This window comes from Peromyscus leucopus, chromosome 10 (genome assembly GCF_004664715.2).
Source record: "Peromyscus leucopus breed LL Stock chromosome 10, UCI_PerLeu_2.1, whole genome shotgun sequence".
In the NCBI taxonomy this organism is placed as follows: Eukaryota; Metazoa; Chordata; class Mammalia; order Rodentia; family Cricetidae; genus Peromyscus; species Peromyscus leucopus.
Window position 1 is genome coordinate 82,186,029 of NC_051071.1, and position 16,249 is coordinate 82,202,277.

Below are 16,249 nucleotides of genomic sequence, written 5' to 3' on the forward strand. Positions count from 1 at the left end.
TTCCATCCTCACCAACAGTCCTCTCCAACTCAAAGTCTTCTGCTCCCACCTAGACAACAGGTTGTGATTCCTAGACACACTAGCCATTGATCTCTCTCATACCTCTGCACATTCTCTTCTACTGGGGCACAGAATTAAAAGTATGGATGGAAGCTTCAGTGAATGAGGTTAAATCACACGGCTGATGAGGTCTATTTTGGTTCAGTTATTCCTTATCCATGCCTGTGAACTTTCCGAGGAATTCATCACCACCCTGATACATCAAATTTTATTAATTGATGCACACAAATTAAAAACATACTAAATATGTTATCATCGAGTAATATGCATGTATCCTGAATACATGACAAAAGCAGTTTATCAATAATGATGATTAGTTGCCAAGACAATCAAATTTAGAACTAAAAATTTAAAAGTACCTTCATACCTGTATAATTATCCTCATGTTTAGCTGGTTCAAAATATAAAATGTACTGCAAAATAATAGCACAGAACCAGATGTGGAGGCATCCACTTATAACCCTAGGAAGCTAAGGCAGGGAGATTACCACAAGTTCAAAGCTAGCCTGTGTTATACAACAACAACAAACACTGAAACAACAACAAACACCGAATTTGAGTCTAGACCCAACTACTTTCCAACAGTGAGATGTTGAAGAATGTACTAAACTGAGTCTGTCAATTTCATGTGTAAAATGGGACTGATATGATATCTAGCTCTGAGACTGTTAAGGCAAAAATGAGATAATGTATTTGACAAACCAAAGATGCAATGGATGCTCATGGGCTGGTGGCTGAACTGGGGTTCTAAAACCACCCTATGAAAAGGAAGCTATAAGTTTCCTCCAGAATGGCAACGCCTGTTTTCCCTGCACTGGCAGACACCAACCACCACTCTACCCAACACACATACACCCATGCACAGATGCACACAAGCATTACAGACACTGAAATTCTGAGCCTCAATAATCTACACAAATATTCCCAAGAAGCAAGAAAAGAGTCCTCCAAAAAAACCAAGAACATCTTAGACAAGGACCCACAACATCCTAGGTTCATAAAGCAAAATTGGTGCTCTAAAAAGAACTACTTCTATTGGGAGATTGTTCTTTTCTTCAAGAGTCTGCTGGTCTTAACCAGCCGAGCTGCAGTACCACAAGCTCCATACAATTCAATTAGTGATCCATAATGAAAGACTAGAGATAAAGAATAGAACCATCAATACAGTCTAAGCTGTTCAGAAAACAAAACAAACAACAAACAAACAAACAAACAAAACATTTTCTTTACTCACCATCATCTAAGAGACTTTGAAGGGCACACTCCTAATCTCTGTTTTGTGTTATTACTGACTGTTCAAAGCTTCCATGGGCTTTCTAGAGCCTATAAATTAAAATCTAAATCGTTGGCATCAGCAGGCTTTTGCATCTGCAACAGTTCCTATGCACAATTTAAGTAAGTAGATTAACGGAGAATTTCATCTCTATATTTTCCTACAGACTATGTAAAGCAACCCATAAAAAGGAGAGAACAATGCAAAGAATAGCACACACCTCAAAGTCTAATGTATGATTCTAAATCTGCTGATAATCAAGAATACCCAGTCCCCTGACTAAATCTCACTATTGAAGTTTAGGTCACTGCTATCAACTGAAGAAGGTCTATGTATATTTTGCCACTGATTTTTTTTTTATCCAAACACATGGAAAACACAGAATATAATCCTGAAAACTTATTTCAGAAGTTCTGATCCTTATCTATTTTTAAAAGATCTTTTCCCTTGAAGATTTATAAGCCACTTTTGGCAGACAAAAATACTCATAAGTAATATAAGTAGTTACAACTTTCCATTGAAAAGCAACACAGAATCCTGCCATAGACTGAAGAGTAAAGAGAAGTTAATGGGAAGCATGGAAAGGGAGGGAGATGGGATTTTAAGAACAGAGAGGTTAATTTGTTTGCTTTGAAGTGGTCAGGACTATAATCATTAAAAATACACAATTTGTTGTGTATTACCTAACCACAACATCTCACGTTCCTATTTCTTGAATTCTATTTGGAGAAATAATACTCTCTTGTTTCTTCATCTGTTTTGTCCTCTTTTTTTTTCTGTTCCTTATTCTTGCTCTGCTTCTCTTTCTTCTATGTCGCTCCACACCTGACATCTCCCTTCAGTGAAGTGTTTGGTATTCAGGTAAACATGAAAGTAACATTATTCAGACTTATTGCTAAGCTATATCGAGAGATTTTATATAGATTTATTATTAACAGTTCATCATTTCTGGATGCTCACGGTAGCTGTCAAAAGGTGAAGGCCTGAGTATTAACACAAGGAAATACTTGAAAGACACAAATGAAAATATTTATATAAGGCACATGCATGTGTGCATGCACACAGACACAGACACAGACACACACACACACACACACACACACACACACACACACACACACACACTTCTATGCCTCCTAAAATTCTTATCTTGTAAAACATTGTTTGATACCAAAGCATGACAAATTAAGGGCTTAACATCAGTATTAATAACTCAGATTTAAATTTCTTGGCAAATAATTAAGATTAATGACAGAAAACATCCCCTTTTCCCCAACGTAACACTTGCTTGCACCTCTTCACACCTTTCCCATCATCCCTTCCAGGCTCGTTTTGGGCTGTGAAAACAGAGGTCCTGAAACACTGATCCTGTTATCTCCTGCTTTTTGCAGCAGAGTTAGCAAAATAGACATGAGCAAATTTACAGCCAGCAGCTCAGACAGCTGCCTTACTTAGCAGTTAATAGGAAAGGCACTAATCTAGTTAGGATCCGGGACTAGTTCATAAATCTGGATTCAGAGGACAGCTTAAGCCATCACACATTTTTCCAGAGAGTAGGATTTGAATTAGATCATCAGCTTTCTCACCATGAAGAGCCAGTATTTCTGTAAACTAGAACAATGGGACATGGAGCTAACATAAGCTACATGCTAGCCAGCTGGTTGAGTGACTAGGCAACACATGATTGACAAGAACTTACATGGTTTGGCAGGGACTAGTACGTATCTAGAAGAATGCCAATCACTAAAAACTTTTCTTGGATCAAATAGGAAGTAAAGATCAAATACTTTTTAAAAAAAAAAAATGGGGGAAATGCTACTCTAAGCAAAAAAATCATAATCTAATGAAGTGAAGTAATAAAAATAACTAAACTCCATCTAAGCAGAATTCAACCTCAAGGGAGATTATTGTGTCATACTTGTGTAACTCAAAAAAATGCTTAATTTAGTTCATTATAACTTGAAATTGATTACCATGCAAAAAAGACAAATCTTAGCTCCATAAAATAACATTTTATGTACCACTATTCCCTACCATGCCTTAATAAGGAATTATTCAAACGTGTCAAATAATAGAATAGCTTTGTCTTCCTGTTCCCTGCAGCTTATTTTCAGGAAGGTGTAGGACAGTAAAATACGAAGTAATGATCATAGAAATACTTAAATCTACAAAGTCAAGTGACATTTCTCTCACATATCTCTAGGATCTAACACATTGTTCATTTTTATAAATTACAACAAAACCAGAGATGACATCTGTGTACAGAATTCTGTGTATTGAATCAATCTCATGTATAACAGATAAGATATTGTACCCAAACTTAGAATATCAAAGTCTTAATGCCCCTTACAGAGTTGTAAGAACCACATAGGCATGTTCATGTCTACTGGGTCTCTCCTTAGATGTAATTTAAAGGATAGAGTGAACGGCATAGAGGATTATATAACTAGAACCTGAAAGCCTCCATGAGTTGTATGATTAAGTCCAGTTAAACACAGATAATGTAGTGACAACCAGGCATCCAAGTGGAAAATCACATAAGTTCTCAGACATGCAGGTGGAAGTCAGGAGGAAAGGCAGACTTGTCTGAGAAAGATATTCCTAATGTTGATATCAAATCACAGGGCATCTCTGTGCTTTCCACAGAAAGGTGGGAAACCAGAGAAATAGACCAAGGATTAGGACTTGGGGACACACCAGGGTTAAGCGCTAAGATGGGGTTGAACTGAAAGAGAGTCACTGCAAAAAAAAAAAAGCACCTTTTACTCTAGACTTCTTATCAGTATGCTATGCACATAAACATGCTATATGCATATTTCACTGCAATACTCTGCAGACTTACTAACTCCATTAGGTGACTAAATATAAAGGGGATTTATTTGTGTACCTGGTCCTTCCTTGGGAAGAGCAGAGATGTATGGCATAAAATACAGTGAATTCAGAAAAATTCAAGAAATCATTAGTGCCATGAAATGTGCTAGTAGGACATTTATTTTAAGAAGGAACCCTCTTTATTTTAAAAGCCTGTTTCAAATCTGTAATTTGTATTTAAAATAAAATATGCTTAGTAATCAATGGCATTATGAAGTATAAATTTCATGTAGGTGTACATGTATGTCTATGAGATATATGTATGTATGAAAGACACATACTTAGCATTCGGTACATTAACCAGCTTGCTAAGAAATATCATGTGAATCTGAAGTTTAGGACATGTATTAGTTTCCCCAAGTGTTGAAATGAACAGATCTGTGGACAGAAACACATGATACAAATCAGAGGATAAAATTAATTTGAATTGAGTTTGAATAAACTACCCAATTTCATTGTTTTTGAAAATCATAAAGAGAAATAAAAATAATTTCACATAATTCATTAAAAGAGGATAATTATTATTGCAAAGCCAGAAAAAGTAAAATTGTAAACAAATGGAAGTATGCTAATGTGTGTCTATGTGTATTTGCTATTTATTCAGCTTAAAAAGTAAAACATACTTATTTTACATCTGAAAATCATCAGTTTCAAAATAATTATTAGACATTTAATTTTATTCAAAGTAAAAAATGGTAGAAATATAAATGTGAAGGAATTTTAAAAGATGAATTACTATAGTTAAGAGATTCCAGGTTTTATTTGTAAATAAAAGTGAAATAAAAGATATGTAGCAAACAACACAAACAACTAAGCAGTGGGGGAGAAAGGCACATTGATATCAAAAGGGCAGTCCTAAACATACAGACCACTAACATTAGACAGACTGAACAGACTTAGAATTTGTACTAGAGATGTATAAACATAGGCACACACAAATGTATGTAACAATTAATGAAATGAGTTCATAAACTAGGTATCTGTGGGAGGGTTTGGAGGAAGGGATGGGAAGAAGGGAAATTAATTATATCATAAACTTAAAAATAAATGTTTCTTAAAGTACTTAGCAAAGTATTTTAAGACTTTGTCCTAAAAGCATTATTTATATAGCATGTTTGGATACGCATTCTTTTGAGAATCAGAGGACACCCAAGCATGCTGGCACACACTTGTAACCCAGCACTCTGGAGACTGAAGCAGGAGGATTGCTGCAAGTTCAAGACCTATACAGTGAGGACAAGCCAGTCCACGGCTACCCAGCAGGACTCTGTCTTTGGGAAAGAGAAAAGGATGAAATAATGAAAAACTTTAACAGTAAACTTACAAGTGGGCATCTGGTAGACCTTAACGGCTCAGTCAGTCACAGCACATTCTTTTTATTTTTGGTTGTGAGCCTAGCCTTTAACGGCTGAGCCATCTCTCCAGCCTGCACAATTCTTTTTAAACAATAAGTTATTTCAAAATACATTTTCTTCCTTTTTAGAGTGCATTCTGAGCTCCAAATTAAAAATTGAGTATTTACACATAATGAAAAAATACAACTTTTATGTTATAAAATCTGTGAAGTGATTGATTAGAGATGTGTTCTCTCCTTTATAATAAAGATTATATTAAGATTTAAATGGGACTAAAAGGATGGCTCAGCAATTAAAAGCACCTTCTGCTCTGGCAGAAGAGCCTGGTCTGGTTCCCATTGTCCCCACAGTGGTTCACAACTGCCTGCAACTCTATTCCCAGGGGATCTAATGACTTTCTTCTAACTTCCAGAGGCACCTACATGTGATGCACAAACATACACTCAGGCACACACATACACACACACACACACACACACACACACACACACACATATAATAAATAAATCCTGTTTTTAAAAGCTTACATATAAAGTACTGAAAAGAAAAGGGCGGGGGAAAATGTTAAAGTGTAACTCTGTGAAGTCATTTCTCCCCCAGGAGGGATGACTGTGGATGCTCTTAAGATGTTCCCATTTAAGCACACACCGAGTTTATGAAAATAATGTGCTCAGCCCGGGAAAACTGAGATCAACTTTTGGCCTTTTTTTTTAAAAGGATCTTTTTTTGTTTTGTTTTGTTTTTGATATTATAATATAATACATTTCTCCCTTGCCTTTCAAACCCTTCCATGTACCTCCTAAATCTCTTTCAAATTAATGGCCTCTTCATTTATTTATTGTTATTGCATGCATACAGGTATATACATATACATTCATAAATATAACCTGCCTAGTTTATATAATGTTACATGTATACATGTTTTCAGGGCTGTTTGGCTTTGGACAACCTATTGGTGCTTCCTTGGGGAAGACCACCTCTTGCATTTTTTTAAAAGTATTCTTTCACTGTGCCTGCCAAAGCTTATACATGAAGGAAAATTTATATTTCTAAAAGCAGTACATTAATCTAAAAGAAGTGTAGAGGTGTTTATCGTAATAAATAATTTTCTTTATTAATTATAAGAATGCTCATTAAGCATCCAAATACTATTTATAGGTCTTTTTAAAAAATTCATCTAGCTTTGTAATTTAAGTAATTGAATCTTACATGTCCTGCATCTCACTTCAAGAAACCAGAATGAATTAACACGTACCTGTTTATTACATAATTAAGAGGTGGTTTTACTTAAGCTGCACTCTCTATGAATGTTAATGTCCAGAGCAAGAGCCATGAGTTGATGACTTCCATAAAAAGCAAATGTGTTCTGTACGACAAAATACAGTTATACAACCACAGTGTAAAGGCACGCCGGTCTCTTCAGGCATGCACCCCTGGAGCAGTCAGGGGATCTGCTATGACAATGGCATGTTCCTGCCATGGGTTGTTCTACTGGAAATTTTATCTTTCAAGCGTGAGTCAGCCAAAGGTAAGTTAGCTATAGTCAGTTGCAGTCATTAACAGCATACACCCAGGCACCGAAAACATTTAAAATAAGGAACCATTTGACGAAAAGATCAACCTTCTCCAGAAACCCAGAAGAGGTTTCCATAGCAAACACGGTGGACAACAAAAGCAGGTGACAGGAAGCCCTGATGTGGAGGAGTCGGCCACTCCATCCTCTGGACGGTGTCGGGTATCACATGATTCATAAATGCAGGGCAGCTCACCGTGACCCTTGGGAAGGCTGGAGTCACTGAAGAAGCTGAGATTCAAAAAAGGGTCAGGCCTGCTTGTTTGAGCAAGAGAATTCAGAAGCAGAGCTAACAGAGGTATGGACATAAGTTGACAACTAGGATATAAACTGGAGGTGGGCTTCGGTCACTGGCCTCTGCAGTGACAAAGCTCCTCCGCACCTTCTGAATGAGTTTGTGCTCCCTGGGATCCTGATGCATCTTGTCCTGTTTGGTTATAAACTTTTAAAAAATGGGGGGCTGATGTTCTGTCGGAACCGACATCAGTCATTTCAAAGAATGCAAAGCACACCAGTATAATTTGTCAGTGTTCTGCACATACTAGATCTGGCTTCACTTAAACTTACCGTGTACCTACTCTGCTTAGGTCACTTCTGGCTGATGAGGCCTTGCCAGCTCCAGCTTCTATCCCCAGGCCCTTTCCAAGGCTACTCTGTAGCAGGAATCTTAAAGAGTCTTATTAATAAAATCAAACCTGTGAGCCAGGTATTGGGGTGAAAGCTAGAAGATCGGAGATACAGAACAGGCCACAGCTAACCTCACCTGGCCAACTTCTCAGCTGGTCTTGTTTCCTCAGATTGGAAGCCTCTGTGTCCTCATCCCAATGACTCTCAGCTGAACTGTGCTGCTCCAAAGCCTGAAAGCTTAACCAGCCAAATGCTTAACCAGCCAAATGCTTCTAGTTTCTGGTCCTCACGCCTTATATACCTTTCTGTTTTCTACCACCACTCCCTGGGATTAAAGGCGTGAGTCACCATGCTTGGCTGTATCCATGAATTTCTGCCTAGCTTTGCCTCCCAAGTGCTGGGATTAAAGGCGTGTGCTACCACTGCCTATCCTCTATGTTTAATATTGTGGCTGTTCTGTCTCTGACCCCAGGTAAGTTTATTAGGGTGCACAATATTTTGGGGAACACGATACCACCACACACTACTCCTTTGCTCCAAAGCATTCGTTAGCATAGGCGACTCTCTCATCTCAAGGAGATAGATGGTAATGCAGCCACTTCACTGGATGGTGGGGTAATTCACATGACTGCAATCTTTATTCTCTGACATAAGCCTGGAACTCCTACTTGCCAGGCTAGTATTTTCACCCATCCCACTGCCATTTACACACCCATGCATGATTAAGACTTTTTACAATATTTTTGGTAAAAGTCAAACAGATCGATGAACTTTCTTTCAGCTAAATGTAGGTACTAGAAAGGGGTGTTCCCTCTCCAGGAGGAAAATGTTCGTTTATGTTGATGCACCACAGGTATGGAGTCCTGATAAATAAGAAGCACAGTGAAGTAAATTCAATTTCCTAGATTTTTGTTTTACTGGGGGGGGGGGGGGGACGACGCATTCATTTGGGAAAAAAACAGAGCCTAAATTTCACATCTGCAGAGTTCAGAATGTGCAATAGCACTGAACAGAAGCCCATGCATTTCAGGCATGCTCTGCGATTCTTCTGTTGCTTGTGTAAGTTGATGTGCCTACTGGTGAATGAGGAGCCATTTGAAGGTTAACATAACCTCGAACACTGTCAAGGTCCTCGGGGATTTAATTGGTTTGTGGAACAACTCCAAACTAGTCCTCTGCTTTCTTCTTTCTTTGCCTTTCTGATTCTCTACTCTCTTTTCATAAAAAAAAAAAAAAAAGGAGGACGCGTGGTAATGCATCATTTATAAATTACCTTGTTATTGAGGGGGAAAACACACACACACACACACACACACACACACACACACACACACAACACTGCTTTGAAAACCAAACAAACTCCTGCTGCGGACTCGGGCCTGTTTGATGGAGACCCTTCAAAAGAGTCCAGGGCGTAATGGAGGTTGTTTGTGCAGAGACTTCGATCTGTACCTGCTGTCCCCTGTCACTCCCTGGAAACTTGGCGGCAGATGTTGCAGCCCTAAGTTGTCTCTGAAGTGGCTCTCTGTCCTGTCCCCCCACCGCCGTGGAGTCAAACTGCATTAGATCTCCTGTTTGTGCCTCCGGCAAGTTTGGGAGCGCAGCTGTGTCCACCCCGCTCCTACCTTTGGAGTTTCAGGCCTCCAGGCAGCGCGCGCGAGACCAAAAACGGTCCTGCCGCTCTCAACTACCTCGGCTGACAATCGGCCGCCGCCACCACCAGCAGATGTCGGGACAACCTGCTAGCGCGCACCTGGCCGCCAAACCCGCGACTCCCAGGACCTGCCGCCCGCATCAAAGCCCGCGCTCGCCCGCAGCCGCGCGCTGGGAGCCCGCCCGCCCGCCCCCGCGGCCGCTTTGATAAGGCTCGCACCAACTTCAGCCTCCGCATCAAGGACTTCGGGGCGCGCAGAGCTCAGCCCGGGAGCCCCGCGGCCTCTGCGCCCCAGCACAGCTTCAGCTCCAAATGCGCCGGGAAGGACACGCTGCCCCCACCTGCGGGACTCAAGGCAGCTTCAGTTCTGTGGTCGCGGGTTTGTTTATTCGACTGAGCTCTCGGGAGGCGGAATCTGCGGGAAACTGTTCCTACATAAATGACAAGGCTGTTTTCCAAAGCACAAAACAAGCTGCTGGGTAGGCAGGGGTTGTGTTCCTTGGAGCCATTAGTCAGGCCCTGAGAACAATTGTGCTTTACTAGCTGTCATGCGGCTTAAAGTCAGCCTCCTCCCCCACCCTCAGAGGATGTGACTCTCTGGTATCCAGAAGGAAAAGTATTATTTATGCCCTGGCAATGTAAACGAACACCCCCCATCTAAATGTGGGAGTTCCGAAGCCTTCCTAATGCCTAAAATGAACCAACTGTTTTACAATCACACAGTCACCCTCCTGTACCAACATAAATACTTCACAAAAAGCACAAACAGAAGTAAATGTTGTATTTGCGCATACGCATGCATACAAAAAAAGGTTGACGGCCACCACCGGAGACGTGGAGGGGGGGGGGATTAGTAACGACACCAGTTTACATGGTGAGACATTTCAAATTTTTCCTTTAAGTAATTGACCTTAATATCAGACAACACTGGTCCCAGTGAGTTATTTGATATCATAGTCAAACTACTTCAATAGGAATTTAACATGCTTCCCTATGCTGACAATACACTATTTCATGGACTTTCTAATATTTAATGGAAAGTAAATTTTTAGAGCAAACTGGTAATCAGATGAAGGCCTCACCTTACATATATACTGTTCATATTTACATGAAGTATGTATTCATGATTTAGAACTTAATGTTGAACTCTGTTTAACCGAGTACTGGTGAATTTTAGGGGAGTAAATTTTGCAAACATCCAAACTTTTTCATAATAGTTGAAAGAGCATATAAAGTTTTAAGAAGAGAACTGGAATCCCACCCCCAATATCTCACCATTCACTTAATATCCAACACTTAATAACTTAATAAGATGGAAATTATTAAACATACAAACCAATATCTAACCTGGTGAAGAGCACACTGAGAAGAGGCATGAAAATAATTGCAGTGGTATTGTGTTCCCCGAAATATTGTGCATGCTAATAAACTTATCTAGTGTCAGAGACAGAACAGCCACAATATTAAACATAGAGGATAGGCAGTGGTAGCACACACCTTTAATCCTAGCATTCCAGAGGCAGAAATTCAAGTGTTCAAGGATACAGCTATGCATGGTGACACACGCCTTTAATCCCAGGGAGTGGTGGTAGAAAGCAAAAAGATATATAAGGCGTGAGGACCAGAAACTAGAAGCATTTGGCTGGTTAAGCATTTTGGCCTGGTTAAGCATTTGGCCTGGTTAAGCATTCAGGCTTTTGAGCAGCAATTCAGCTGAGACCCATTCTGGATGAGGACTCAGAGACCTCCAGTCTGAGGAAACAAGACCAGCTGAGGATCTGGCGAGGTGAGGTAGCTGTGGCTTGTTCTGGTTCTCTGATCTTCCAGTTCACCCCAATGTCTGGCCCTGATTTGTTTTTATTAATAAGACTCTCTAAGATTCATGCTACAGAAGTGAAAGTCTAGAGAGTTCACAAGGAAGAAGAGTTACATGTAGCTCCAGAAACAGAACTCAAACCCACATCTGAACTTAAACTGAGATGTGAATTTCCATATAAAAGAAGTTTCTATTGAGAATCTGCCAATAAACTGGCAATAGAAGAGTCTGCATCATAGAGCACATAGCTTTCTCTCCCAGTGGTCCTATCAAAGGGCGCTGGCATTATGTTAGAGAGTTCATCAATATTTCTCAAGATGCATATCCTCAATGGCTGAATTCAGAGGTTCCTGAAATGTTCCAAAGTTGAAGTTTAAGTGTGAAATTCTTTTAAACTCTTCAACACCGAGCTAAAACCACCTAATACTAAATACATCTTATCTTGGCTTCATAACGTAAGTACTAATTTGATGGAGTACTTCACAGTGTTGAACAGTAGCATGTTAGACCTAAGTGAAGCCAAAGTCCTCTGAGGAGATGTACATGGTGTTCACTCCTTTGTAGGAGAGGCAGGATTACACTCACACCATGGAAGCAGTCTGGCATCAGGAACGGCACCGGGTCTCGCAATCAAACCTACCACTGTTGCCTATGAGGAGCCTTTGAACAATTTCTCTAAAAGTGCTACACAAGGAAAATGGCGTAAATCATTAGAAAAATATTAAAAACAGAGTAATTCTAAACATATTTTTAAAACAAGAGTTTTAAACCAACTCCCTTGGTGAGGAAAAGACATACATACAACACATCTGTAAATATGTGGATCTAAATAGCACGACCACAGACTTCTTTGGTGCTTCAAGAATTAAGGACACCTTGACATTATTTCAGAGGCCAGACTATGCCAACTACTGAAGGCAGGTAACATGTTTATAGTGAAAGACAGTGGGTCTGAGGTATTTTCCCTAGATCTCATGGCTACTAAATGCTAGAAAAAAGACTTCAGATGCAAATTCCCAGTCTGTTTCTTCCAAAAGAAAATAACTCAGAACACTTGTTTTCAAAGTCAAATGCTAAAGCAATGAGCATGCTTATGGTTTTAATTAATTATCTGGGAAGGCACTGCTGGGGAATTGGCTTGAAAATGAACTGTAAAAACAAAATTTAACAAATACCCCATGTAACAAGAGCACACACTGGTCAGTATCAATTCCACCCTGCACGCTAACAGGAAGTTTTAAATTATTTTCGTTAATATTTCCCTACTTTCATTATACTGCCCCCCCCCAGCACCTTTCTCAAGAGATCCCCATACACAAACCTCGTCTCCTTCCTGGGGTCTCATCAAGGACACCCGGTCATATTGCTTCAAGATCAAAGCCCAGAGTGCATCCAGACGACCCTAAAGAGAGATTGGATTTGTGAGCTTGGGTAGCTTCATTTCATTAATCAACTAAGTAAGTTAGTAAATACAAAAACTGGAAGGCTTTTACGCTAAGAAAATAAGTAGTTGCTAGAGCACAAAATGAGTATCTGCTATCTGACCTGCCTTAGTCTTCCTCCTGGGACAGGAGAGACAGTAAAAGCTACTACATTCCCGTTAGCGTTAAGCTGTATCATGCGAAATGCAGGCCAGTACCTTAATCGGCGTGTACCACTTTGTCTGAGGGGCCTGGTATGTGGGTTTGGGTCGAGGTGGTCTTGATGGCATGGGTATCTCTTCTTCGGGGATCATCACCACAGCATTTTTGGCTTTCTCTAGCCTTGCCCCTTCCTCTGTAGATCCTTTATCTCCCCAGCGGACCTTTAAAACGAAAGAGACACTGATGTCAGACAGAGTGTCCCAGAAGAGCAAGCTCTCACGTGGCCCACAGGCCTTCCAGTCACCAGCCCGTGTAGGAAGATGAATTGGTATAGTGACTCCCAGTTCCTTCTCTTCTGAATTTTAACGGGCCCCTTGCCATTCATTATTATTTGCCTGTGTAGATATGTGTGGGTATATATGTGCATGTTCATGTGTGTTTGAGTTCATATGTGTGTGGAGGCCAGAGGTAAACTTCAGAGGTCATTTCTCAGGTGTCCTCCACCATGTGTTTGTAGACAAGGTCTCTCACTGGGACCTGGAGCTAGCCCATTAGAATAAGCCGGCTGGACAGGAAAGTTCAGGGATCTTCCTGTCTCTGTTTTCTCATCATTCTTTATTATATGATGATCATGACCCAAATGCAAAGTAACTCTTGTAAAAATATGATATTACTTAAATCTGGTGTAATGGTTTCTCCATCAGTTCAAATAAGGAGATAATTTGTGGTATACACGTATGACTATGTAGTTCAATTCCACCTTAAGGTATTTGAGATGGTAATGGTAGCATTTATTCATTGTGTTCATGTGTATTCAATCCATACGAAATGCAAGGAAACAGATACTATGTGTGTCTCTTCCAGATGACAGAACTATGGCACGGGTTAAAAAATTGTGCCCAAAGCTACCACAGGTGCGTACAGACAGGGCAGGGATTTGGACATAAGCAGTAAGAAATGAGTGAATAAGTTTTACATGATTTTGTATTACATAAATTTATCTTACATAAAAGGAATTAATCTTTTTAAAGTTTTTCATATTTCATATTTGATTGGTTCTGAAAGTATGAATTTCCATTTACAGCATTCTTCTTGCCAAAAAAGCTTTCTGTTCTTTTCTCATCTGAATATAGTCATTTGATAAATAAATTCTTACTTGAGAGACAGGAATTGGAAAAGGTTCTGTTTGGGGGGGGGGTAAAACACAGACCATTAGGGAATCCCACAGATTTTAGATCATTTCATTCTCTGGGAACTCTTAATATTGACCCAAACCAAGAGGACTGGGGTTATTGTTTTCTTTACTTTTCAGTAAACAGAAATTAAGAGCCAACTCATAACCCAATAATATATGAATAGGAAATGGTCTCAGGAGAAGGACTTTACCCAAACAGGATCAGTGGGAGAATCCCAGCACTTTGCCCAAGAGGACAGTGCTCAACAAGCAACGTGCATGTAGAGAAGCAAAGACCAGTCCAAGACATGCTACAACATACCATTAAGTCATCTCAGTGGAAGAAAAAGTTTAAAGACACTGACTGAATTGTTAAGCAGGAAGATGGATGGTTACTTTTCATAGAAAAAAAAAAAAAACAAAAAAAAAAACCTATGCAAGCCAGTTAGATAGTTTTAAACACATACACACATACCCCTTTTTACTACAATTTTAGAATAATTTTCAATTTCAAGTGGACCCTGCTGAGTCATCAAAGTCTATCTGTATCTTTCAATGTGATCAATAGCTAGAATGTTCTTTATGGGGTTGTTAAATTTGTTTGAAACACATTAAAACTAGATAGTTCGGCTTTCTTTCTGAAAAAAACAAAGGAAGAAAGGAAGGAGGGAGGGAGGGAGGGAGGAAGAAAGGAAGGAGGGAGGGAGGGAGGAAGAAAGGAAGGAAAATTACCATCTTTTTTTCAGATCACAGTCTTCGCCTAGATAAGCTAATACTTAGAATAAGATCTTTAGATATAACTAATGAATTTAAAACTCTAAAACTAGTACACATTTCTTGCAGCTCAAACATCTCAATTTTGGGGAGCAAAACTAAACAAGAGACAGGTGGTTCAGTAAACACATGGATTCACCAACTCACAGAAATAGTTCAGAGTGAATCTGTAAGTAGATATAATTTAGATTCATACAGAAGAGGTAGATTTGAAAACAAACAACTCGTTAGCCTGGCTTTCACAGTTGAAACCAAAGAGGTTATGATAACTAGACACAATATCGCTGGACCCATTCTCAGATTTTAAAACAGTGAAAGTTGGTTGAACTGCAGTTCTGATCCAGCATGGCATTCCCAGGCTTTGATGATGATATGCATGACCCTCAGTCATAGAGGCCTAAGGAGATTGATAAGTTTGCTGTCTTTGTTTCATGAAAAAGCTCCTGAGTTATCACCAACCTTCACCAAACACAAGTTTCACTTAATCTCAAGGACTAAGACTAGAAAACACCTTGTAGAAGTATCCTGCAACCCTACAAAGGAATTAAACATGTGTGTGTGTGTGTGTGTGTGTGTGTGTGTGTGTGTGTGTGTGTAAATTTAAATCTTTAATTTGATCACACTGGAATGCCCTGAAAGGACAGAAGGCAGAAGAACAGAAATAGATTGCTAAAGAAATTCTTAGGAGAATTTGCCCACAGCTTTATTTTATTATGGGGGAAAAGTAGGTAAGGACAAACTTCAGAGCTGGATTCTTCCAGCTCTACTTGGCTTTCATTATCAACAACAAGTTTCCTAATTTTCAAAGCATATTTGGATAACTTAGAGTCTATATGATAAAGGAACAATTTCAGAATTTTTAAAAGTCTCTTTCATGAGAAATTGGCAGGAACCCCCGTGTGAAGTGATTAGGAATTGTAGTAGATCTGTTGTGATAACAGCTGTTATTAAAAGCTCTGCTCCAGCTTTCTGAAAACTCCATTAGATGAGAGTTTAAATCAATATTTAAATTAAAAGAGTGAGATTTGTAAAATCCAGAACAAAAAGTATCCATTGTGACTTAATCTAACCTCAGCTCTGAAGGTTTCTTCTCCAATTCTGATGACCTCAGAACTTCTATAATCCATTTACTCTTTCCAGCTTACGTACTTTGCAGGTTTGAAGAGGTGTGCTTATAAAACCACTATGGATGGTTTTTCCCACTCCAATTCTAAATTCACAGTTGAGAAATTTTAATGATACTTAATTCTCAATTCAGTTTTATTGTGTACCTGTATATACTGAATTTCTTCTTTGTAAATATCTGTACTTTCTTTGTCATTTTAAAAATTCATTATCATACCATTTACCATCATATCAATAGAGTGTTCCATTTATGTGGCCAAAATTTTTCAAGATTAATGGATACAGAGTCAATGGAGGTTGACTCTTTTTCAAAAATAAAAATTTCCTCTACTAAAAAGGAAGGACAGGTGATACAATGTCACAT

At 39.2% G+C, this 16,249-nt stretch overlaps 1 protein-coding gene across 2 annotated transcripts in view; it reads right to left on the minus strand.

Moving 5' to 3' along the window:
- Window positions 1-16,249, minus strand: part of Antxr2 (ANTXR cell adhesion molecule 2) — a 131,671-nt gene that overhangs the window by 45,464 nt on the left and 69,958 nt on the right. For both annotated transcript variants that reach the window (XM_028873150.2, XM_037209189.1), the window contains exons 15-16: window positions 12,869-13,033; window positions 12,551-12,631 (exon numbers count right to left, since the gene is read on the minus strand). In XM_028873150.2, coding sequence (XP_028728983.1) covers window positions 12,551-12,631; window positions 12,869-13,033 — 246 coding nt within the window. The remainder of the gene's footprint in view (window positions 1-12,550; window positions 12,632-12,868; window positions 13,034-16,249) is intronic.